The 27,617-nt window shown below is 42.1% G+C and overlaps 1 protein-coding gene across 1 annotated transcript in view; it reads left to right on the plus strand.

The window, feature by feature from the left end:
- LAMB4 (laminin subunit beta 4) overlaps positions 1 to 27,617 on the plus strand; it is a 178,426-nt gene that overhangs the window by 12,898 nt on the left and 137,911 nt on the right. The window contains exons 4-7 of the mRNA XM_089685091.1: positions 5,039 to 5,196; positions 8,399 to 8,534; positions 11,284 to 11,357; positions 25,143 to 25,331. Coding sequence (XP_089541217.1) covers positions 5,039 to 5,196; positions 8,399 to 8,534; positions 11,284 to 11,357; positions 25,143 to 25,331 — 557 coding nt within the window. The remainder of the gene's footprint in view (positions 1 to 5,038; positions 5,197 to 8,398; positions 8,535 to 11,283; positions 11,358 to 25,142; positions 25,332 to 27,617) is intronic.

Genomic DNA, 27,617 nt, shown 5'->3' on the forward strand with positions numbered 1-27,617 from the left:
CAAAGAGCAAATAAATTCTGCGTGAAACTAGGCAAATTTGCCACAGAGACATTTGACATGATTTTGCAAGTTTATGGCAATGATGCAATGAGTGATGTGATGTTTTTTGAGTGGCACGAGCACTTCAAGAGCAGAAGAACATCACTGGAAGATAACAAGAGATCACAAAGACCTTTAATGAGCTCAAACCCCGAAAATGCCTTCTTTCTGAAGATGAAGCTCAAAGGTGGCCATTTTGACCACATTGTGGAGATCCAGCGATTTGCCCAGTTTCACACAGAATTTCACATTTGCTCTTTGTTCTAACTTGCTGTCCATGATGATATAGCAGACATGGTAATGCACGTGGTCAGACTAGCACCATTTGCACAGCTCCCGATGTACAAAGGAGAATGCCTTTTGGCACACTGACATGAAGGTCAGTGCTCCCTGTGACTGTGCATTCAGCTTTGTGCTGCCATCTGTTGGCGTATTACAAAATTAGTCTGGAATCTTTTTGATACCACCTTGTATATCCTGTGCCAAATTTATTTTGTCTATTATGTTGACCCATTGGCTTTAATAACAAGTAAGTAGTAATAGTTCAGCAATGGCAGCCTAGGTGTTTCCCTCAGGTTTACTTTTATGTACGTATGTAAAAATTAATTTTGTTTAATGAAGTTTTAGTTTAGTATAGACATCAGTTTAAAAAAAAAAATCACAAAGATAGTTGCATAAAATAGTTTGCAATTGAAAAAGAACATCAAACGCCAAAACAAATGAAAATTAATAAAGTATTCTTAAAAATAGAACTGTAGACCACATGTAAAGGTAGGTTCATTGTTCTAGTCAGTACTGAGATCGTTGCTCAGAAAGAGTAGGTCTTAGGTACTACATAAACAGGCTGATCACATGTAGAGCTGCTCTAAAGCAGACTAATATTGAATTTTACATAAACATTCATTGTATGGAGACATGAGTGCTGGCTGTCCTATTTACCTAATAGATCTGTGTTTCCTAACTAAGCATTTCAGCTTTTATTTTTGCAATGCATCAGAAAATAACCTATTGAATGAAAGTGAAAGACAGCCTGTAACACTTTCTCATAGTATGTGGTTATTAAAGTAAGTGCAGTCAAATACTGGTTAAAATACGATGTCAGATCTCCAGGGCTTACACATATATATATTTTACGGTCAAGATGAAACCTGTTTTAGGAGACTTCTGCCTGTAGGGTAGGTGACAGAGGATACAAGTATGACTGCAGGAATAATGTTCTTTTTTTTTTCATAATGCTGAATAGATTAACTCAGTAAATCTAAAGTTCCACAAAGCATTTTTGTGTTTTTTGCTTTAATATTAATTTGTATAATGTTATACTAAATATACAAATATGTGCATTGTCGTGAAGTTTTTTTTTTTAATCACATTACGTGTTCTTCTTCTAATTACCTACGTTTTTATTTCCTTTCTTCCTAGATGTTGTGATGTCATTTTATTAACAGTAATAAACATAAATATCACTGCTTAAAACTGCTCATTGCTGTCGTGTATAGCTATGTGCACACTGGAAATTTTTGTTTCGTTTCGCATTCATTTGTTCATTGAAAAATTTAATTTCGTCATATTCATTATGTTGACTTAATTTGTTTTCGGTATTTGTTTTGTATATTCATTGGACCTTGTCGATTCAAAAAATTTAGCAGTGTTTCAGGAAGATTGCTATACATTCAATTAGGGCCGTGGATAAGGGGGTACTATCAGTACAGGGCCCAGGCCAGCAGGGGGGCCCAGGCAGCTGGGTGAATCGGATGTGGGCAGGAAGGATGATAGGCACAGTGGGGGTACAATTATTGGAACCGATCCCCTGTATGGCTCTCTCTGCAGCAGCTGTAAACTGGCTTCTTCTCCTCTCCCTCCTGCTGACTTTCAGCTGATGCAGAGAGATCCATACAGGGGATTGGTTCCAGTAATTGCCCCCCTGTCGCACCTTATCACCCTCCCTGTGCACCATATGTTTCCCCTTGCTGCCCAGGCCCCATGTGTGCCCCCACCCCTGCACTGCTGCCAGCTATCCACTCCTCCTTCCAACCAGCTGCTGAAAGCACACAATAGGATCCTTCAGGTTGGAGAGTGGGGGAAGGGGTCCGGTAAATATGTCACATTTTACCACCCCTTTCTTTCCTGGATGAATACAATGTGTGCTTGGTACCAATCACTCACTGTGTTGATTCATAACCAAAGCATAGTAAACTGTGTTATCTTGGGGGGGGGGGGGTCTGTCAGGTTGGCTGTATGGGGCCCCGTGGTTTCTAACAGTAGCCCTGCATTCAATATATCATTGAATAGTAAGGATTCAATTTGGAAGGCTTCAATATTTTCAGACATTAATCCAACCCACCAACCCACCAAGAGAAATTACACAAGCCGATTGGACAATATCGACTGGCCTCATGTTCATTTAAATTAACGAATGGAACAAGATTGGGATCCATTCGTTATCCGAATCCGAATGACTAAACTAATTCAAAAAATGAATTAATTTCCCTAAGGGCCAGAACTACTAGCGCATCATGTGATGTTATCTGAATGAAACAATTTCATTAGACCTTTTTTTCAGATTCATTGACATTCATTACAATGTCCATTGGACCTTTTTGTCCAAAAAATGAACTGAGACTAAACAAAACGCACAACGCACAAATTAAGCTTTAGCAGTAAAACCTGTAAGCTGATTGGTTTGTATGCAGAAGAGAGCCTGATTTTGCACTCTCCAGCCTTAGTCCTCATGCACACTGGACATTTTGATAACGCTGGTAACGTTAGCTGTGTAAAGTCATGTTAAAAACTTCACTTTTTCAGCTTTTTTAGTGTTTTTGCATTAGCATTTAGCAGTGTTTTCTCACGTTTTTCTGCATTTGCGTTTTTTAGCGTTTTTTTTTTTTTTAACCAACGGAAAAAAAATTTTATAGTAAAAAAAGTCTGAAAATGCCGGTTTGCAGCGTTTTACTGCGCTTTGCCACGTTTTCCAGCGTTAGAGCATTTTTACAGCTAAAAAGCTTGTCTAGAAACCCACTAGTCCTGGGCTTTTTTTCCAGCCAAAAAACATTGATTACAGTCTATGTGTGCATTGACATATAGGATAACATACTGGGGGGTTTACTGGCTGTAGAAAAAAAACATCAAAAGCCAAAAACAGCTGCTGTAAAAACGTCAAGTGTGTATGAGGACTCAGTAAATAAATCTTACTGGGACTAAGAATGCTGTATCCTTTATTTGCCCACTGGTTGATTTTTATTGCATATTTTATTTCTGTGAAGATGCTTGTTATCCCATAATCCTCACCCTATACCCTTCTCCTGTATAAAACCATCCCTGTAAAAGACATTGAATAAAGTTAAAGTATAGAACTTGTGCAGTGTTACAAAAGATTTGTGTAGCATAAAAAAAAGGAAAATAAAAGTTCTAAAAACAGTATCTTCTGAATGTATAGGTTTAGTAGCCAGGTTCAATAATTTCTAGCTAGAACAGCTGTGGCTTATGACTTAAACTACTGGAATAATAAACATACATTTTTTATTTGCTTTTGCTTTATGAAGTCTTTTATTTTTTATTGCATCTTTTTGCACTGTTGAAGGATAGTAATATGTCTGCTTTGAATCTAGCAACCAATGTTAGGCTGGTTACACGACTTGAGGGCAAAACTAACCTTTTAACCCAATGGTCAGTTCAAACCTTGCATCTACTTGTGCTAAAATTCCTTAGAATTGGTAGTCAGATGTGCATCCCTACATACAAATAACAGTTTAGATGACTCACTAAAATAAATGAATTCAATTCGGATGAGGATTGGGATTCCATGGTGGATAATATATGCAAGAGCTCTAGATCTCTTTCGGTTCGTGAGACGGCCCTTAAAGTTCTAACCAGATGGTATTATACCCCGTCAAGACTACATGTACTGTTTCAACAAACGTCCCCTCTATGTTTTCGGGGCTGTGACTGCACGGGTACTCTGGTTCATATATTTTGGGATTGCCCGACCATATCTTTGATCTGGCGTAGGATTTCTGAGGTCGCTACCTTATTGTCGGGCGCCCCGATACGATTGTCCATGCAGACCTGTTTGTTGGGGGCCCATATCCCAGGGGTCTCTGATGCCAATCTGAGATTGATACACACATTATGTATTGCCACTTTATGGTCTATTGCCCTACATTGGAGGTCCAATGTTGTACCCTTAGACTCCGTTTTACACAGAATTGACACTGTAATGCTTATGGAACGCATTCATTATACCCTACTGGATAAGCTGCACTTATACGATAAAAAATGGGAGTCATGGAGAGATTGCAGACACTTATTACATGCTTAATAACATCCCCAGTAAAAGTTGGCTGGCATGTACTATTGACAGGTGTATCACCTAACCTATTTTGTCGTTTACGTACTTCATGCACTTGTAACTTCCTCTTTTTTTTCTTATCTTCTTTGTTATGTTAATATACCTTTATGTATTGTACTTTTCAAAAGTGCCTTGTTTTTGCTGACAATATCACTTTTAAAGTGTGCTGTTGTTCTACTGTCTACTCTTGTACAATAAAATCGTTTGTAAACAAAAAAAAATAAATGAATTCAATAAACATAACATATTTATAATGGAAAAGTCGTGTGCTATACAGTATTTAGAAAATATACTATATCTAATCCAGGCTTTCCTTTACCCTATCCCTAATCTTTGCTTTTTAAACATATTTACTGTGATATAAACTATTATCAAAACTTTAAGATGGGAAAAAACCTCCCTTACCTCCCACAAGAATCGAGTTTGTTCTTTTAATTCATCTTGGCTAGGTCATGCAGTCCATTCTAGGAAGAAAAGCAAGGGGCATATATTAATTCCCAAATTAGAACTGCTTTTTAAAACCATAGAAACAGTTTCAGCAATTAGCCTTCTATAACCCATTTTATTATTCATGACTAATATAGTGTTTATAATATAACATACTTCTTTTCCAAAACATCGTTATAAAATGTTATGTTCTTTTTCTTCCATGAGAGCTGATAAGTCTTGGAAATGCACAGGGCAGCTGTGAGGAAGGATCTTGTTATCCAACTATTGGAGATCTTCTTGTGGGACGTAATAGGCAGCTCTCAGCATCATCAACATGTGGACAGGATGAACCTCAAAGATATTGCATCATCAGCTATCTAGAGGTAAGCAATAGCAATGTATTGCATATTAGAAGGGGGTTAGGTTTAATAAGAATAGAAATACCTAGCCAATCAGGAGCCTTGGCAATATATTCAAATATACAAACCTTTATCAAAACTTTTAAAGTGACGGTACAGTTGCTTTTGTATTAATTACAAACATGTTATACTTAGCTACTTTGTTTTAAGGTATTGCATAGAGCTTCCCTGATCCTCCTCTTCTGGGGTTCCTCGCTGGCACTCTAGGATCCTCTTTTGCATGTGCCACAATAGGAAGACACTTCCTTTGGTGGCACACGTGCATGTTCGATCCAGAGCCACGCTCGGTGTGTTTATTGACACACACAGTATGGTTTGGTCCCGCCCTCTGCTCCCTTATCACTGGATTTGACTGACAGCTGCAGGAGCTGATGGCTCCCACTGAGTCCAGTGAGAATGGAGAGAGAGAGCAGAACTGCAGCTTTCAGGCACAGCACTGGACCGAGATTGGGTTCACGTAATTAACTCGGGTGGAGCTGACAATAGATTTTTTTTATCTTAATGCAGAGAATGCAGAAAACGTATTATGGTGAAAAAAACTTCAACCTCTACAACCACTTTAAAATGACTTACAGGACATATCAAAGTGCTTCTCTCTCTCATATATAAAAATACATGTGTTTGTGTGTGTTCCTCTTCTTGCTTTGTTAACCACTTGCCCTCCAGAGGATTTACCTCCCTTCCTGACCAGGCCATTTTTTGTGATATGGTGCTACATTACTTTAACTGACAATTGCGCGGTCATGCAACGCTGTACATAAATTAAATTGATGTCCTTTTTTCCCCCAAATAGAGCTTTCTTTCGGTGGTATTTGATCATCTGTGCTTTTTTATTTTTTGTACTATAAACAAAAAAAGGCTGCCAATTTTGAAAAAATATATATATTTTTGACTTTTTGCTATAAAACATATCCATTAAAAAAAATTAAAAATCAAATTTCTTCATAAATTTAGGCCAAAATGTATTCTGCTACATGTCTTTGCTAAACAAACTCCCAATGCATGTAAATTAATTGATTTAAGTGAAAGTTATAGCGTCTACAAATGGCGGTATATGTACTGGAATTTTTGTATTTTTTTATACTGGTAATGGTGGTGATCAGTGACTTATAGCGGGACTGCGGTGGGCATTCTGACACTGGGGGGGGGGCTGACTAACTGCCACTGACATCCCAGTGACACCAATACAGTGATCAGTGCTAATAAAAAGCACTGACACCATACTAATGGCACTGGGCAGAAAGGGGTTAACATCTGGGGTGATCAAAGGGTTAACTGTGTGCGGTATGCTGTTTTGCTAAATGTGCTGTGTGTGTTTTATTAGGGAAACATACTGCTGTGTATTTCTCTGCTGTGCAGAGAATTACAGATCAGCATGTTACTGCTGGCAGGAGAGAGACCTGTGTTGTTTACACACAGGTCTCTCTCCTGACAGTGATACTCAGCAATCGCTGGGTTCCAGCAGGGAGTATTCAACCGGGACCCAGGGATCGACATCTGTAGCCGCCAATGGCGGCACCCCCTGCCCGAAAATGCAAAATCACGTATATATATATGTGATTGTGTGCAGCCCTGTCTCCCTGTAGCAGTAGTTCTGCTATAGGGTGGTAGGGAAGGGGTTAAAGGAACAGCGCTAGAGAGTCAGCGGTATGTGCGGATCTGCAGCGGCACCCACACAGATGTGAACCAGGGGTAAGGCCTGCTTAAAGTAAAATTAAGCCCAAAAGAACAGCGCTAGAGAGTCAGTGGTATGGAGTCAAAATTCACCTCCCCTGGAGGTATATCTTTATTGATCAAATAGTTAAAATTGTGGAAGTTTTAGAAAATAAAATGACTCAACATGCAGAGCAATGATGACCCAGGACTTGAGAGGTGGAGTGCCAGCTCACCTGCGTCCCGGACCGGGAAGAGACGCTGGTCCTCTGTGTGGACCAGACAAGCTTGCGCCTCACTTGCAGGGCTCTATTTTTGCCCCCGTCCCAGTTGCAGTGTTGTCATTTCAGGAGCAATGCAATCCCCAGCCGGTCCAGGAACACACAGAGAACCAACGTCTATTCCCAGTCAGGGGACGCAGGTGAGCAGACACTTCACCTCACAAGTCCTGGGTCATCATTGCTCTGCATGTTATTTTCTACAACTTACACAATTTTAACTATTTGATCAGTAAAGATATACCTCCAGGGGAGGTGAATTTTGACTCCTTACCACTGACTGTCTAGCGCTGTTCTATTGGGCTTAATTTTACTTTAAGCAGGCCCCTTACCCCTGGTTTACATCTGTGCAGGTGGTGCCGCTGCAGATCCGCACAAAAATCTGTGCAGCCGCACCACCTGCACAGAGGAATGTGGACCCGCGGGCGGGTGCCATCAATTCTAATGGCACGCCGCCCGCACCGGAAATTGCAACCTACTGGGAACCAATGTTCCTGTGCGGGCTGTGTTTTCCGAAGAAGTGCAGGGGCTTCTTCCCTGCGTGTCCCAGGGCACGGGAGTCCATTCAAATGAATGAACTCTCGTGCACTCGCAAAATGCAGCCCGCAGGAACGTGGAAATGTGAACCTAGCCTTAGGGGAACCCTTCCCTAAATTACCTTAGCTTAGTGAATGTTGTGACTATTCATGTTGCAAAGGATACCCAATAATATTCAAGAAAAGTTAAAGCAAAGCAATATTTTTACTTGTACATGATTAGGTGATAGCAGAGCTTTACCTCAGTTATTAAGCTAAAATTCCCTTGGAAAGAGAAAATTTGCTGTTGCCAGTGATTAGCCTGTCATGTTGTGAAATAAACATACATTTATTTTAAATGATTGTAAAGATATAGCACAGCAAAGCCTGTGAGAGTGGGGTGTGTGAGGGGGTAAGGGGGGCAAGACAGGTACCGAAACTTTTTTTTACCTTAATGTGTAGAATTCATTATGGTAAACAATGTTTAAACATTTTGAACCACTTTAAAAACCTACAGTGTACTCTTTGTTGATGGTGATATCAAATTCCCTGAATATCACACATTGTGTATGTTATTTACTGGTAATATATCTGGTAATCTGCCCTCTTCCACCCTGCCCTGTGGGACATTCTGTGGGACCTTTCTAGGGTAAAACAAAAGTCAAGAAACTGGTCTTTTAGAAACTATGTACTAATACTTCTGATTTCATTTTATTTTAGGATGATCAGAAATGTTTTATGTGTGATTCCAGATATCCATATGATCCATATAATTACCCAAACAGTCACCAAATTGAAAATGTTATAACAACATTTGATTCAGATTGGAAGAAAAGATGGTGGCAATCGGAAAATGGTAAATGATAACAGACATCAAACGTAATAGTAAATGTCTTTAAACTTTTGTTCTAAAGCAGCCCATAACATATACATTCTATTTCTCTCAATTGTACCAATGTAGGACATAGAAATAACAGACCACAATTTGATTAATTGATTCCTAATTAAACAAGGTATAGAGATGATACTCTTAATTGCGCCCCTTGGGTTTGGAACTTGAAGGATTACTATATAGGGTGCTGTAATATGTCTTCTTATAGCTGTGCTAGGTTTGGTGCTTTTATACCATAGACCAGTGTTGTGTTTTTATATTTCACTTATTTTTAAATAGAAATATTAGAACTAGTAAGTGGCAAACCATTTTCTGTAAATAAATTCTACTATTTTTTGGGAACTGAAAACTTGGAAGAATTGTCTCAGAGTTAACAATTCCAGAGAACCAACAGTGTTTTACTTCAGTATAAGGTCATATCACCTCTCCAGCAGAAGTGGTTTGTCCTACACTGTTAGGGCCCTTTCACATCGAATGCAGTGGAATGCAATTGGCTGCAGTTGGCAGCATTTTGAACTGCACTTCAACTGCATAGACAGTCCAAAATCCAGGCAATCCTATGAGCATAGTTCACACTATGCCCATGCTGCATTTTCCCACATTGCAAACGCACAAAAACATACGCAAAAGCATGAAACTTCACTGCAAATGCACTGCAACGCATCACAGTGCACATAGAAGCCCAAGGAAGGGAATAGCCTCAAAGGTCAAGTGCAGTTAGCAAAGCACAAGTCAACTGCATGTAAATGCATGTCAACTGCATGCAAAACGTACATTACCTAATGTAAAACGCATACCAACTGCATGCATAGTTGCAAAAAAAATGCAGTAACATGCAGTTTCTGGCGTGAATGGGCCCATATAGTTCTGGGGTAGTGTCTGTCCAGAGCTCCACAGATAACCTATACCTGGTTGAAGCTGGCCAAAAATAGATCGAATCTTGGCCGGTTGAGTTGTCTTGTATATAGATGGTGCTGTCACAGTAGCATATGCTAATAGGCAAGAAGTACAACTTTTGAGCAATAAGAAACTATTGTTTTGAAATGTTTTTTTCCAAGCACGTAGAGCCAAATTGCAGCCAACTTGTTTGTTAACAAATAATGCAAAAATGTTCTCATTAAGAAGAAGAGAACCTGGATTTGGAAATCTTAATTTACCAACATGACATACTTCTAAGGGCTAGTTTCCACCAGAACACATGGGTTTAAATTCATATCATTTACCAACTGTGTCATAATGAGTGAACACTAATAAACACATCATATCAGCAGACACCAATTTTACATTGGAAGATGTTAAAGATAACAAAATGACCTTTTTGGCTCTGGAAATAGAATAGTTTGTCAAGTCTGATCCTTCCACTCACAGGAAGGCAAGTTGGGAGTCCTTTAAACCCTGCACTATCAGGCCAAGCAGGTGACAGTCAAACTTCTGACAAGGAGTACAAATACCAGAGCAACACACCAGTTGTATTTAACTTACTGCTACTTGATACAGCTCTATTATTTATATATTTATTATTTATTACAGGTACTTATATAGTGCCGTCAGTTTATGCAGCACTTTACATATACTGTATGAGGGGCGTTCAAGACAAACCGGGACTTTTAATTTTACAGGTATAATAAGGGATGCTAGCGTGGCAAGTGTGTCCTATTACTGATAGGTGGCACACATGTCCAGAGACCATTAATCAAGATGGCAGACAACAAGTGTTAGTGCGTGCATGGAACAGCGTGCAAGGATGAAGTTTCTTGTGAACGAAGGCGTAAAACTCACAGATATCTACAGAAGACTTCAAGCACAGTATGGCAATGAGACGCTCAGTAGCATAAGACATTTGAAAGCTGTAAACGTTTCAAAGATGGCCGTATGTGCGTCAGTGACAATCCTGGCAGTGGTGGTTCCCAGCCCAGAGCAGGCATTCCTGTGAAAATTTAATGCGTGGAATGCCTGATCCTGGATAATCGACGCATAACCTTTTGTGAAATTGCACAAGAGACAAATCCTATCCTGTCCTAAGATGGTTCAGGCATACTGACAAATCTTTCTATGCCAAAACTTTCCAGGAATTAGTTAAACACTGGGATAAGTGTATAAATGTAGCAAGGGAGTATGCCGAAAAATAAATGCAGTTTCCACTCCTTAAAATGTGTTCTTTTATTATATAAACTCAAAAGTCCCAGTTTGACTTGTATGCCCCTCTTATATTGTACATTCACATTAGTCCCTACCCTTAAAAAGCTTACGATCTAAGGTACCTATCTCACATTCATACGTATACATACTAAGACAAATTTAGACAGGGGCCAATTAACCTACCAGCATCTATTTGGAGTGTGGGAGGAAACTGGAGTACCCAGAGGAAACCTACGCAGGCACAGGGAGAATATGCAGACTCCAGGCAGGTTTATATGTTAAAACAGTATAAAAGATAATATACTGTATGCTAAACAACACCAACCAATCAAACATTAACTAATTGCTACTACATTTTAGCCAGCTCATTAATGATCCCCATACTGAAATAATGAAAAATAACAAAGGAATTTTTAAGAAAACAGCAATTAAAAATGTTTATAGAATATACTTTACATTGCAAAAATGTGTATACCAATTCAAGAGGAAAATAATGGAAGATAAAAAATAATAACTTAAAAGTGGGAATATATTTCTTTCTCTGGAGACTTACATTTTACTTATTTCTTTCTAGGCATTGATTACGTCAGTATTAGATTGGATTTAGAAACATTGTTTCAGTTCAGCCATCTGGTAATTACCTTCAAGGTACTGTACACTTTTATTTACTTAAATAATACAAATGTTATAATATTATAAGGAAGTATGCAGCAAAACGGCAGCAGCTCCATTCTATTCGCTTTTTTGATTATATACCCTATTTTGTTCAGAAAAATCTGCTCTATTAATTGGTGCAAAAAAAGGAGGCAGCTCTGAGCACTATTGCTCATGTTCCTCAACAGAAGCAGCTCCAAAATGTAAAATCTCACCCTGTTTTATAGAAAAAAAAGTATTTTTGTATGCTAAAGGTGTTGAATCGTGTGTTAATGCATAAGCAAAATTGCATAAAACACTTTGATCTCAAGCTGACAAAAAAAAACATTTTAAAGTGATCTTTTAGTTTGCCAGTAGTTAGTAAAATTGGAACTGCCTGCTTATTGTTGTGAGCCCTTCAATTTTTAATTTGAAATAGCTACTAATATAAAAATCAAAGTATTGTTATGTATAATTATTTCAACTAAGATGAAATTCCTCTGAACTCTCTAATCACAGAAGAAAGAAATCCTGAGAATTCTTCTTTCATGTAGAGATCTAAAACAGATCAACAACAACCAAAAGGATTGTTCATAAAGAAAATATGCAGCCATGAACCTGCTTATTATACAAACATCCAAATTTCATCACAGTAACTAAGTCTTCTTTATAAAAATCAATTGGAAAGCTTCATCCAATGGCAGCTGTAGAGCAGAGGATGTGTCACATTGCATACATTTTCTTGGCAACTAACAAAATTAGTTTAGATTGGAGTAAGTTCATTGGCTTACAGGTTACAATATTGCATTGTTGTTGAAACCTCCAAGAAAAAAAGCCTCAAGGTCTCAAAAAGATAGTCCGGGAATCCCCAATCGAACACCTGTATGCAAACCAAACTAAAAGGATTGGTTAATGGATTCTACCATGACTCATGGGTTTTTGGTATACTTATTAATAATAGAAAAACAGGCTGATGGTAAAACTATTTATGAACGACTTCTTTAATGAAAAGCATCTTAAAAACATGCAAAACAAAACAATAAAGCACCACACTCCACAGATCTAAATATGGTGGACCAAGTATTGAAATATGTATAGTCCCGTAATGACTAATTCAGCTCCATATTGTGAGCTTGGACCAAAGAAAGCCCCCATTAATGAGGTATTCCATAAATTATGATGTTGCACCTTTTCAAAAGAGATATATAATATGGAAAGTAAATAATGTGTACACATAGCGTGCAGTCCAGAGGAGGATATTAGTGCTGTATCAACCTCCCTCATGCACTAAATAGATGACTCAATAATCTTGAGGTCCAAATAGAAGTCCAGAGGAGGAAGCAGGTAATGCTTAGATGTAATTTGGTGTAAATTACTGCAGATCTGCAGATCTTCACCCCCCCTCTAGCACCCAAAGGGGTAAGGGTGCCATCCTAGGGAGGATTCGAGTAGATAAAACCTCACATATACATATACATATACAGAGTTAGTCTTCAAATAGCAACTAAGTGGGAAAATGAAAGGAGCAGTCCCTTGAAACAGGAAAAGGCTTGGGTCCCTTGGAGCAAAAACAGTTCATAATGCAGGAGCTAGATCCAGTACAATTCAATACTTATCAGACTGAGGCGTGGGTCATCATTAGTAGATCTGGGGGTGTGGAGGCGACCTTCCTGATCGGTAGGCATTTAAAATCGTTTGGTTTGCTGAGGAAAATCAATCCCCTTAAAATCGCCACCATGTACCCACTGTGCATGTGCAGAATGTGTTGATGTCACACGTAAAGTGCGTGCTGACGTCACACACATGCGCAATAGAATAGACTCAAGTACAAAGGTAGGCCATTCCAATACTGAAAATGCCATCTAGTGGACAAACAGTCACATTACATGTTGACATAAATGGAGATAGTCTTCAAACATACAAGATGCCATCTAGTGGTCAAAAACCATATCACACACACACTATATATATATATATATATATAGATATATATATATCTATATATATGTCAAAAGCAATACATTTAGTATACATTTAATGTCAATAGCGATAGTCCTATCTTAAGGCATTTTAATGAGGATTCATTACTAGCAAAGCAAGCCAAAGTTAAAATATGATACTGATGAAAGTAGTCACTCATATGTATGCAAAAGAACCATTAGCCTTAACAGTACACTTCAAAAATATCACTGTGTACAAAATAAACCACAGCATGAACACCCGTGGTAAAACCCAATAATAAATAGAGGAATAAAAAATATGAAAAGATGCATCAAATATATAGACAGAACCTCTTCAACCTTTCGTTATCAATCAGTTCTCCTATGTCAAAATTACATTGCATCTTTTGACACTTTTACATGATTTAGCCATCCCTCCAGGTATGATTCTCCTTACTCTTGTTATTGAATCTCTTTACTCTTCCATCCCACATTCTAAGGGCCTTGAGGTCATTAAAAAAATATTAAGCAGTAGATCAAGAGAGAAATATAAACATAGTCATTTCGTTGTTGATATTTTGGAATTCCTTTTAACCCACAATAAATTTCAGTTTGGCAATAAGACATTCTGCCAAGCCCAAGGTACAGCAATGGGGACTAAATGTGCCCCAACATATCCAAATATCTACTTGGTGGGGGACAGGGAATCTTGGCTCTTCGGGGGTGGGGAGCATCTTCGGTGTGTCTGTCCAGGATTTTATCCAGGTACAGATAAATTGACTACGTTCTCATCCTTTGGACTGGAACCATAGAACAAGCTCAGGATTTTGTAAAAGGATTAGTTCTGAAGTGATGGAAGGGAAGGAAATAAAGCCCAGCAGATGATGCCCATAGGTGAGCACAGGCAAACACACATGTGAAAGGGATCAGGAAAAGCACTGCAGCAAGGAGAAATTGGCTATATCACACTTTACTTACCAGGAGAAGATTTTCCCCATCCAAACGCTTATTCCTGAAGGGGATATCGCTGCAGGGAGAGGTGTGCAGTGGCAGAGGAGTCTTTTACATGGAGGATCCTGTTTGGTGCTCCTACAGGTGTTTTGACCCTTGTGGGTCGCAGCAAGGAGGTGAGCGGGTATTTCAACTGTTTGTGGATATCTTTTGTGGTCACGCACATCCACTATCCACCTGCACGATTTCCTGATATATTGGATAACGTGGTGTTAAAACACCAATATGGACTTTTTCTTGTTTTTTATTTTTTATATTTCATGTGTTTATAATGTATGTACATTAATTGGATTTAGTGTGGCACGGTGTGTCGTTTCACTTCCGTGCTAAATTGTCATGTGGCATTTTATTTTTATTCTTATCTTTATGCTAAGGTCACATGATTTTTATGTGTGGTTTGTTTATTTGATATTGGCTTTTGGGTTTTTTCCTTATTTGTGGGGGAGTGATTGTCCACATCTAATTAAGGAGTGTTTTCCTTGACATCTGTGTGGTTCCTTTGGTCCTTAGTCCTATTTGGACAGTGCTCATCTTATAGTCCCATTTGGACTATTATCAAGTTCAAACTTATTGTTTGGAATTGTCACTAATTTGATTATCACTGTGGATCCATTAGTGGATCAGTTCACGTATACACTATTCTCTCTTTTTTTTCTTTGTGAGATTATTTGTGTGTACACTTTAAGTTATTGCTATCACTTTAGATCCCTTAGTGGATCGGTATTCACTTCTTTCAGATTGGATCCCCAGTAGATCAGGTCACTTCATACACTTGTATTATTTTCACTTTATAGTATGTAAGATTATCACTTATATGTGTATTGATTTACTTATTTCATATTCACGTAGTATTGATATATTTCATATTATTTGGGAAGCGCTACATCATTTATTTCTGGTTATCTAATTGTCATAGGGTATATGATTAGATGTTAGCAGCTTCCTTTCATTGGGAGTTTTTTACTATCGCGTATCATTATTGAGTTAGGAGCACAGGAGGTTCACACCATCAAGTTCTGAATCCTTACACTTTGAACTTCACCAGTGAGTTTAATACCAAAAGGGCTGGCCAGCGGGTGCTCTCAGCAATCAGAGACTCAACCCTGCAGTCAGCCAAACACCTGAGGCTGATTGCAGGTGTATTTAAGGGATGGCCAGACCTGCAGTCTGTGCCTTGGTGTGTGTTTTTCCATGGGCCCCTGTATCTTGTTACCTGCATTCCTGTTTCTGTTCCTGTTCCTGCCTGACTGACTCATTGCCGACCCTGCCTGATCCTGACCTCTGCTGACTTCTCCTGTTTGATCCCTGGCTTGTGACCCCGACCATTCTCTGCCTGACCCCCTGTACCTACCTGCCCATTAGTTGCTGTACCCGGCTCGTGACCTGACTACTCTCTGCCTGCTCCTCCTTTTCCTACCTGCCCGATTGTTATTGACCCGGCCTGCCTGACTACGCTTGCATTGTATGTATTGTTATCTGTGGGTGGTTTGGTTTGGTTCGTTTGCACTGTGTTTATGTTTTAGTATTGCACTGCGTTTTGTATTGTTAGTATTAATAAATTATATTGTTTATAACATATCTGAAGCCTGCGTTTCCCTGCGTCAGTTCACATACCTCTGGTCATACCCGGAGCCCTGACACTATGTTTTGTTCCATTTTTATCAAAGTGATCTCCTCCTCCAACCCAACTTTTATTTTTATTTCCATATTTTTTTTTCCTCTATTATTGGGTTTTCCATGGGTGTTCATCCTGTGGTTCATTTTGTACACACAGTGATATTTTTGAAGTGTATTGTTAAGGCTGATGGTTCTTTTGCATTCATTTGAGCAACTTTTTTCGTTAGTATCATATTTTAACTTCGGCTTGGTTTGCTAGTAATGAATGCTCATTAAAATGCCTTAAGATAGAACTATTGCTGTTGACATTAAATGTATACTAAATGTATTGCTAATGACCATGTGAACAAATCTGATGACTGATACAATGTCCTGACAAATACAGTACATAATACTTTGAAGGGGATTTAATGGTGTATATGTAAAAGCTTCGATTGGGACCAGATAGGGCACCATTTTTAGAAAGCTGATATAGAAATAAGGGTCCTTTTTAGAGATGAGCGAATCGAACATGACGAAGTGGAATTGGTTCCGAAGATTTGGAAAAATTCTATTCGCGACGAATCCGAAGATTAGCAAACTTCGGATGCACGAATCGAATTTTCCCAAAAATGGCGGCGACATGTGTGGCGACGGAGAAAATGGACAGAGAAGATGGGGCGGGGATCTCTGGGAAGGCGCGCAGACAAGGCGCGCTGACCCATAATGCATTCATGACATGTGATCGCATTAGCCAATCAGCAGCCAGCCAGCACTGTGTAATGGTGGAGCTATAAATCGCGGCCATCTTAGAATTCTCCATTAGCCTCCGGTCATTCAAGAGAGACAGACCTGTGTGTATTAAGGGACAGAGTTAGGGCCACAGAGACTTTAGGGCTACAGAATCATTACTCAGGGACACAGAATCGTTACTCAGGGACACAGAATCGTTACTTAGGGCCACAGCTATCAAAGAATCGAAAATTTAAAGTGACATACACCCTTTTTTTTTTTGGTGGCTGTCGTGCACAGTTGGTGCTGCAGTTTGCCGATTGTGCAAAATAAACTGACTTTCTGCTTCACAACCACTATTGTACGTTCAAAGAGTTAAATCCATTTACACGCCGGCTGGCGGTAATATTTTTTGGGTGATTAGTGCATTCCAGTGACACAAACGTACAGTTTCCAGCCAACGGCAAGCTGCAATTGACCGATTCTGTACAATAAACTGACGTTCTGCTTCACAACCACTATTGTACGTTCAAAGAGTTAGATCCATTTACACGCCTGGTGGCAGTAATATTTTTTGGGTGATTAGTGCATTCCAGTGACATAAACGTACAGTTTCCAGCCAACGGCAAGCTGCAATTGACCGATTGTGCTAAATAAACTGACTTTCTGCTTCACAACCACTATTGTACGTTCAAAGAGTTAAATCCATTTACACGCCGGCTGGCGGTAATATTTTTTGGGTGATTAGTGCATTCCAGTGACATAAACGTACAGTTTCCAGCCAACGGCAAGCTGCAATTGACCGATTGTGTACAATAAACTGACTTTCTGCTTCACAACCACTATTGTACGTTCAAAGAGTTAGATCCATTTACACGCCGGGTGGCGGTAATATTTTTTGGGTGATTAGTGCATTCCAGTGACATAAATGTACAGTTTCCAGCCAACGGCAAGCTGCAATTGACCGATTGTGCTAAATAAACTGACTTTCTTCTTCACAACCACTATTGTACGTTCAAAGAGTTAAATCCATATACACGCCGGGTGGCGGTAATATTTTTTGGGTGATTAGTGCATTCCAGTGACATAAACGTACAGTTTCCAGCCAACGGCAAGCTGCAATTGACCGATTGTGCTAAATAAACTGACTTTCTGCTTCACAACCACTATTGTACGTTCAAAGAGTTAGATCCATTTACACGCCGGGTGGCGGTAATATTTTTTGGGTGATTAGTGCATTCCAGTGACATAAACGTACAGTTTCCAGCCAACGGGAAGCTGCAATTGACCGATTGTGCTAAATAAACTGACTTTCTGCTTCACAACCACTATTGTACGTTCAAAGAGTTAAATCCATTTACACGCCGGCTGGCGGTAATATTTTTTGGGTGATTAGTGCATTCCAGTGACAGAAACGTACAGTTTCCAGCCAACGGAAAGCTGCAATTGACCGATTGTGCTAAATAAACTGACTTTCTGCTTCACAACCACTATTGTACGTTCAAAGAGTTAAATCCATTTACACGCCGGCTGGCGGTAATATTTTTTGGGTGATTAGTGCATTCCAGTGACAGAAACGTACAGTTTCCAGCCAACGGCAAGCTGAAATTGACCGATTGTGTACAATAAACTGACTTTCTGCTTCACAACCACTATTGTACGTTCAAAGAGTTAGATCCATTTACACGCCGGGTGGCGGTAATATTTTTTGGGTGATTAGTGCATTCCAGTGACATAAACGTACAGTTTCCAGCCAACGGCAAGCTGCAATTGACCGATTGTGCTAAATAAACTGACTTTCTGCTTCACAACCACTATTGTACGTTCAAAGAGTTAAATCCATATACACGCCGGGTGGCGGTAATATTTTTTGGGTGATTAGTGCATTCCAGTGACATAAACGTACAGTTTCCAGCCAACGGCAAGCTGCAATTGACCGATTGTGCTAAATAAACTGACTTTCTGCTTCACAACCACTATTGTACGTTCAAAGAGTTAGATCCATTTACACGCCGGGTGGCGGTAATATTTTTTGGGTGATTAGTGCATTCCAGTGACATAAACGTATAGTTTCCAGCCAACGGCAAGCTGCAATTGACCGATTGTGCTAAATAAACTGACTTTCTGCTTCACAACCACTATTGTACGTTCAAAGAGTTAAATCCATTTTCACGCCGGCTGGCGGTAATATTTTTTGGGTGATTAGTGCATTCCAGTGACACAAACGTACAGTTTCCAGACAACGGCAAGCTGCAATTGACCGATTGTGTACAATAAACTGACTTTCTGCTTCACAACCACTATTGTACGTTCAAAGAGTTAGATCCATTTACACGCCGGGTGGCGGTAATATTTTTTGGGTGATTAGTGCATTCCAGTGACATAAACGTACAGTTTCCAGCCAACGGCAAGCTGCAATTGACCGATTGTGCTAAATAAACTGACTTTCTGCTTCACAACCACTATTGTACGTTCAAAGAGTTAAATCCATTTACACGCCGGCTGGCGGTAATATTTTTTGGGTGATTAGTGCATTCCAGTGACAGAAACGTACAGTTTCCAGCCAACGGCAAGCTGCAATTGACCGATTGTGTACAATAAACTGACGTTCTGCTTCACAACCACTATTGTACGTTCAAAGAGTTAGATCCATTTACACGCCGGGTGGCGGTAATATTTTTTGGGTGATTAGTGCATTCCAGTGACATAAACATACAGTTTCCAGCCAACGGCAAGCTGCAATTGACCGATTGTGCTAAATAAACTGACTTTCTGCTTCACAACCACTATTGTACGTTCAAAGAGTTAAATCCATTTACACGCCGGCTGGCGGTAATATTTTTTGGGTGATTAGTGCATTCCAGTGACCTAAACGTACAGTTTCCAGCCAACGGCAAGCTGCAATTGACCGATTGTGTACAATAAACTGACTTTCTGCTTCACAACCACTATTGTACGTTCAAAGAGTTAAATCCATATACACGCCGGGTGGCGGTAATATTTTTTGGGTGATTAGTGCATTCCAGTGACATAAACGTACAGTTTCCAGCCAACGGCAAGCTGCAATTGACCGATTGTGCTAAATAAACTGACTTTCTGCTTCACAACCACTATTGTACGTTCAAAGAGTTAAATCCGGTTTTATTTTTGGGGTGCTTATTGAATTAAAGAGTATGTCAGACAACACGCAGAGGAGTGGCAGAGGAGGCAATGTTTCAGGAGCGAGCAGACGTGGCAGCAGAGGAAGGGGTCGAGGCAGCACTAGTCGCAGCCAGAGGCCAGTGCTCCCGGTGTCATCCAGCGGTCGTGTCTCCACCGACAACCCTGCCGTCATCGATTGGTTGACTCGGTCGTCTTCCTCTTCCCAGGTCACCTCTGACACCTACAGCCAACGGTCGGTGGGTACGTCAGACACAACCGTTAGTTGGCATGGCCCGGGAGCAAGCCCACTGAAATCACGTGTCCTCGACCTGCCCCTGTCCTTTGTTGTTCCCTCACCAAGCGAAGTATCGCATGCTGTGGGCTCAGCCCCACTGTACAGTGAGGAAGAGCTAACAGAGGGCGGTCAGGAACGGGGGGAGACATCCGCCTCTTCAGCAGCCAGGCGAAGAAGTACTGGCGAGGAGAGTGGCTCGGTAGCCGGTCTAGAGACAGGTCTGTCTCCTGACCCACACGCAGCCGAGGGGGCTAGTAGTGACGCGGAGACCCTAATTGATGATGATGAGGCTGATCGCACTTGGCAGCCTCGTCGTCATCAGGCTATTGCTTCCGCATCATCAGGAGAAGAGGGTGCCAGCTTGGCAGCGAGCAAAACAGTCGGTGGGTTTCCCAGGAGGCAGCAGGGTCGCAGCAGTGTCAGTGGAGCAAAACGGCCACGGAGTAGAGCACCAGCTCCACTGCAGCCTACCACCACGGCCAGTAGTGGTGCCGGTGTGCACGGAGGAAGTAGCAGTCAGCCAGTGAGGAGTAGCGGGGGCAAAGTTTCCTACTCGGCGGTGTGGCAATTTTTCGTCAAGCCGCCCGAGGAAGTAAACGTAGCCGTATGTCGACTATGTGGCCAGAAAGTCAAGCGTGGCCAGGGGGCCAATGTTGGGACTACAGCGTTGCGTCAGCATATGCAGCGTCGCCATTCGGTGGCCTGGGAAAACCGTGATAAAGATACGGCGGTTCTGCCTGCCCCAGCCCCCGCTCCATCACCCGCTCCGTTACTTGCTCCGTCACCCGACGTCAATCGCCCTCTATCAGCCAGTCAAGGCTCCAACACCTCTGCTGAGGGGAGTTGTCGCTCTTTGGCATCTTCCGCTCATTCAGATGCTCCTTCTCCTGCTACTCCTCTTCACGGATTCCATCAGCAGTCTTTCTTGGAATCCGTTTCCAAGAGACAACAGTTTGCGAGCACGCACCCGACGGTGCAGAATCTGAACGTCGTCCTGTCCAAGTTGCTGGTGCTGCAGTCCCTCCCTTTCCAAGTGGTGGACTCAGCACCTTTCCGAGAAATGATGGCTTGTGCCGAGCCGCGGTGGAGAGTGCCAAGCCGGCATTTCTTCGCCAAAAAGGCAGTGCCAGCCCTGCATTCACATGTAGAAGAGATGGTGGGCCAGTCTTTGAGCATGTCGGTCTCTGCCAAAGTGCACGGCAGCGCCGACGTGTGGAGCTGTAACTACGGTCAGGGACAGTACATGTCATTTACGGCCCACTGGGTGAACGTGGTGCCGGCACTGCCGCACCAGCAACTTGGACAGGTCACGCCGCTTTTGCCTCCACGTTTGCACGTCCTTGGTCCAGCAAAGATGTCCGCCTCTACCACCTCTTCTTCCGCCGTGTCCTCAGCCGCCACCCCCGTGCCAAGTCCCATTACCCGACCGGCATATCACATGTGCAGGGCGCAACGGTGTCATGCTGTGCTGCACCTGGTATGCCTTGGTGAACGTAGTCACACAGGGGAGGAACTTCTGAGTGTAATGAACAGAGAAATCGACAGATGGCTGTCTCCGCGCAAACTGAAAATCGGAACCATGTTGACCAACAACGGAAAGAACATGGTGTCTGCTCTGCGTCAAGGAAGGTTGTGCCATGCGCCATGCATGGCTCACGTGTTCAATCTGGTTGTCAAGCGGTTCCTAAAATCCACCATCCCACTGCAAGACATCCTTAAAATGTCACGTAAACTTTGCATGCATTTCAGCCATTCCTACACCGCAAAGCACACCCTCCTTGAGCTGCAGCGGCAGAACGGAATTCCACAGCATCGCCTGATCTGCGACGTTGCAACAAGGTGGAATTCAACCCTACACATGTTAGACCGCCTTTACGAACAGCGAAAGGCCATCACCGATTTCCTGATGTTACAAGCGGATAAAGGTACTCCCCTGTGTAACTTAGATGTCAGCCATTGGCAGCTCATGCGTGACACCTGCCGCTTGCTCAGGCCCTTTGAGGAGGCCACGCTATTCGTGAGTCGGCAGGACTATGGGATGAACGACGTCATTCCTCTGTTGCACGTCCTGGAACAAATGCTGTTAACAATGGCTGGTCAGGGTGCGGTAGATGTGGCGCACAGATCTCAACGCCACATGACCCCTGTGGGGGCAGGACAGGAAGAAGAGGCGGAGGTAGAGGAGGACATTGGTGCTCAGGAATTATTGAGTGAAATGGGTGGTTTTTCCACTCAGCGGACAGGAGTGGAGGAGCAGGAGCATCTGGTAGAGGAGGAGGAGACAGAGGACCCAGACGCACCGTGGCAGTATGCTGTGGAGATGGAGGCAGGGAGTCCCTCGCATTCATTGGCACAAATGGCCCATAGCATGCTCGGTTGCTTGCGCAGCGACAGCCGAATAATAACCATCAGACAGAGGGATGACTTTTGGCTGTCCACCTTGTTGGACCCTCGCTACTGTTCAAAAATGGTGGCCTTTTTCACACCTGCTGAGAGGGAGGCCAAAATAAAGTACTATAAAAACAACCTATGTAGTCAGTTGGTCTCTGCCTTTTTGCGCCAACGTCCATCCTCAGACACTGTGGGCCCTGTGCGCTCGCATTCCGCTGCCATGGCAGCAGGGGAGGGGTGGGGTGGTAGGAGCAGTGGCAGCTCCACCAGCAGCGGCTGCCTCAGTCTGCAGTCGATGATGAGTAGCTTTCTTCACCAGCGCAGTGAGGAAACTACTAACCAGCCGCAGCAGCAGCAGCATCAGGTGGACCTGGAGCAGGACCTCAAACAACAGGCTCGGGCCTACTTGGACAGCACCCTGCCAACCGAGGTAGACAATCCCCTTGACTACTGGGCAACGAAACTTGACCTTTGGCCCCAACTAGCTGAATTTGCCCTTGAAAGGCTGTCATGCCCGGCCAGTAGCGTGGCATCGGAGCGCGTGTTTAGTGCGGAAGGAGGTATTGTAACTCCGCGGAGGACACGACTGTCCACCCAAAGTGTGGAGAGACTCACGTTTGTGAAAATGAATCAGGCGTGGATTAGTCTGGATTTCAAACCACCAGTTCCTGACACAACTGACTAAATCCGCCATGAATCATGCCCCAAACATGTTATTATTTTTAACATAGGCCTCTGTATGGCCTTCAATTTAAGCTGCTTACGCTTCGCCACTCTGCCATGGGCCACTGTACCGCCTCCTCATGCTGCTGCCAGGTCCAGAGTGTGTCATGGGTCCCTGTACGGCCTCCCATTGCTGCTGACTTCATCGCCAGACTCTGCCATGTGCCACTTTCAGGTCTCCTTACACTGTTGGTGGGTTCCATTTTGTGATAGGGTGCTGTATGGCCTTCCATTGCTGCTGCCTCCACCGCCACCCTGCGCCATGTGCCTCTGTCGTCTGCTCACGCTGCTGACGGCTTCCACTTTTTAACCGAGGCCTGTGTTTGGCTTCCGAATACTGCTGCATCCACCGCCACCCTGCGCCATGTGTCTCTGTCGTTTGCTCACGCTGCTGACGGCTTCCGCTTTTTAACCTAGGCCTGTGTATGGCTTCAGAATAATGCTGCCTACACCGCCACCCTGCGCCATGTGCCTCTGTCGTCTGCTCACGCTGCTGCCAGGTCCATACTGATTCATGGCCCCCTGTACCGGCTCCTCATGAACGTGGTTCAGCGGGTTTGCATCACTTAACGGCAAATCGTTGACAAACGCTGGGACGTTCAGTGTTGTGCGCATTAAGCCAGACACCAAAGGGCAGCACAGACCTGTTATTACTCGCTCAAGCATGGCTGAACAAAACCAGTCTCTACCACAAATTGGACCCAGACCTGCCCAGGGTCTCGTAAGTAGATTGCACGGAGGAGTAGAGTTCGTTATTGGAATATATAACTGTGAGGGACTTTTAAACCTAGGCCTGTGTATGGCCTTCAATTGAAGCTGCTTCTGCTCCGCCACTCTGCCATTGGACTCTTGATAGTCGTCTCCCCACGCTGCTGCTGGGGGGACTTTTTAACATAGGCCTCTGTATGGCCTTCAATTTTAGCTGCTTACGCTCCGCCACTCTGCCATGGGCCCCTGTACCGCCTCCTCATGCTGCTGCCAGGCCCGTAATCTGCCATGGGCCCCCGTACCGACTCCTCATGCTGCTGCCAGGCCCATAATCTGTCATGGGCCCCTGTACCGCCTCCTCATGCTGCTGCCAGGTCCAGAGTGTGTCATGGGTCCCTGTACGGCCTCCCATTGCTGCTGTCTCCATCGCCACACTCTGCCATGTGCCACTTTCAGGTCTCCTCACACTGCTGGTGGGTTCCATTTTGTCATAGGGTGCTGTATGGCCTCCCATTGCTGCTGCCTCCACCGCCACACTTTGGCTCCACACTCTGGTTTTGGCCCCGTGACTGCCCAAATGAGTGAAGTGTGCGGTGATTCTAAGATCGACGGCACTCATCTGCATGTCATACTGACTGACAGTATTATTTCTCTTCCCCAGCAGACTCCAAGGGCATTTAAATTAAAGGTACAGTGTTCTGCACTAATATAAAGGCTCTCTGAAGCCTAGAAACACCCTTTTTATAAGTTAAATTCGCAGCGAATATATTCGGCTCGAAGCGAATTTATTCGGCGAATTCGGCGAATCAGCCGAACCGAATTTTTGAATAATTCGCTCATCTCTAGTCCTTTTCCATTTATTCATTAAACATGAAAGGGTACAATAGATACATCAATTACCTGAGGTCAATATCTATTTGTTTAGCCCAAAATCTAGCATTATATCCCAGTGTTTAGTCTTACGTGCAATTTTAATTGCGCATAAAATGCTTGTCTTTTCTTTCCAACTATTCCTGCGTGGTATAATAGTTCCCTTCTTTATATACATATTGCCCTTCAAGAAACTTCCAATTGAATTTTCTTAGCATACTTACATACAAATCTAAGAGCTAATTGATGAGGTGCCATTTAAACTACAAGTATGTTTTTTAGAAACACTAGAAAGATTAGAACTTAGTGTCCAAAGCAAAGATGCTAATCATCTAGCCACCATGCTGTCCATTCTTGTGTGTTATAAAATATGTTTCATTGCATATTTTACAGTCATTTCGTCCTGCAGCCATGCTGGTTGAACGATCTCGTGACTTTGGAAGAACATGGAAAGTATTTAAATATTTTGCTCAGAACTGTGCTTCAGCTTTTCCTGGAATACCAGAAGGACATGCTGATGATGTCGGGGATGTGGTTTGTGACTCTAGGTATTCAGACATAGAGCCATCCACAGAAGGAGAGGTAATGTCTTTACTTGTGACTTCAGAGCCATACCATTTAGTTAGTGGCATTAAAACATGCATCTGGCATTATGAACTAAATGTTTAATTGCAGATTTTACACTCAAAATGACAATTTTTTTTTAAAACAAATATACTAATGCATAGTTTACACATGGACTATTTTTTATACAGGCAATAAAAATGTAAGTACATAGGACAATTAGGGTGGCTCTTGAGGCAAATTTCAAAAAATAAAGTCATACATGAGGTTTCCATCATCTATTCACATTACAATAAAGCTCATTTTTATCAGTGTTATTTCTGCCTTCATCCTTATTTTAACCTGGTTTCCTGTGCCAGACCAACAATAAAAACTCCAGTGTCATCCTTGTCACTGTGTTTCCATCTCTCTTCATACTCCTAGATAGGGGTAGACTTCACTTCCTCTGGCAGAACAGCCAATTCAGAAGTAGTCAGTGCCAAAGGCTATTCCCCTTAAAGCACTGTGGCCAGGTCTTAGAACATGGAGGTCTTAGCACATGGAGGTCTTAGCACATGGTGAGAATGCTCTCCTGCCTTGAGTCTCATTGAGTAAGTGTTGTAACCCTATGACAGGAAGCACATTCATGAATCTTTACTGGCAGGATCTCCAGATACACAAACAATGTATGCAAGCCTCTGGCAAAAAAAGACTAGTGTCACAATGGTCAATAAAGGGTAAGCTAACAGAATTTAAGATATAGAAATAAATATTTCCATAAACAAAACAAAGCAAGTGTCCAGTGCTTCCATTATTAATTCTGAAAGTGTCGTAATGTGCTTCATCAATAGAATAAGTATCTCCTCTACTCCACTCTTTGTTGCTGTACAATAAACTCCACAGTGTGCTCTCTCCACTCAGTGCCATGAATGTATCCGCACCACCTTTAAGAACTCACCAGATAGCTTTGACCCATGTAGTAGAGAAGTGGGTCTAATAGCACCTTTTTACCTCCAAGGGATATACCTTCGTTGTCGCTTTCAACAACTTCCTTAATGAACCACATATCACATGGGTGTCACATAAAATTAAGAAAGGCCTCCAGAGCAGAAAAATATTTTATTTAACCACTTGCCCTCCTGAGGATTTACCCCCCTTCCCGACCAGGCCATTTTTTGCATTAAGGCGCAGCATTACTTTAACTGACATTTGCACGGTCATGCAACGCTGCACCCAAATGAAATTTACATCCTTTTTTTCCCACGAATTGAGCTTTCTTTTGGTGGTATTTGATCGTCTATGTGTTGTTTATTTTTTGTGCTATAAAAAAAAGACTGACAATTTTGAGAAATAAACTATATTTTTGACTTTTTGCTATTAAACATGTCCAGTAAAAAAATTTTTAAAATCAAATTTCATCATAAATTTACACCAAAATGTATTCTGCTACATGTCTTTGCTAAAAAAAAATCCCAATACGTGTAAATTAATTGGTTTACGTGAAAGTTATAGCGTTACAAATGTCGGTATATGCTGGAATCTTTTTTTTAAAAATGTATTGTTACTAGTAATGGCGACTTATAGCGGGACTGCGGCGGACATTTTGTCACTGAGAGGAACTGACTTGGTGTCACTGACATCCCCAGTGACATCAATACAGTGATCAGTGCTAAAAAAAAAGCACTGACACTGTACTAATGGCACTGGGCAGGAAGTGGTTAACATCCAGGGCGATGAAAGGGTTAACTTTGTGCTGGGAGTGTTTTACTAGGGGGCCATGTCAGTGTGTTTTACTGTAATCACCCTGCTCTGGATGGCTGTGCTGTGAGTAAGTACTGTCTGGGACCCAGTGATTGACAGCCGCGAATGGAGGCGCCTGTAGGGATTGCGCCCCTTACCCAGAAGTGCAAAATCACGTATATATATACGTGATTTTGCGCACCCGTGCCGCCCTATAGTAGTATTTCTGCTATAGGGCAGGCAGGGAAGTGGTTAAAGCCATAAGAAGCAAAAGAATTAGTACACTAATATTATTCTGTGCATATACCCTGCACAAAAGAACACTCAATCCTCTTTGGAAAACCGGCTCCACTCCCAGTACGAGTGTGGCTTCCATAACCCTCACATCTCGTCTGTGTGTACTATGCAGTATCTGGGTTACCTTGTGGGATGACATCAATTACTGCAGCTTGTATGGTACTTTTAAGATATACCCAAGAAAGCTTCCCAGTTATTTATTCGCCTAAGGTGCTTTTTCTCACTTAGAGGGTAAGCTCAGAGCGGCAGTTGAGAGGATGTGTACATTTTCAATATGTTGAGGACACA

The sequence above is a fragment of the Staurois parvus genome, unplaced genomic scaffold (genome assembly GCF_062004578.1).
Source record: "Staurois parvus isolate SC_StPar_1 unplaced genomic scaffold, SC_StPar_1.0 ptg000019l, whole genome shotgun sequence".
Classification (NCBI taxonomy): Eukaryota; Metazoa; Chordata; class Amphibia; order Anura; family Ranidae; genus Staurois; species Staurois parvus.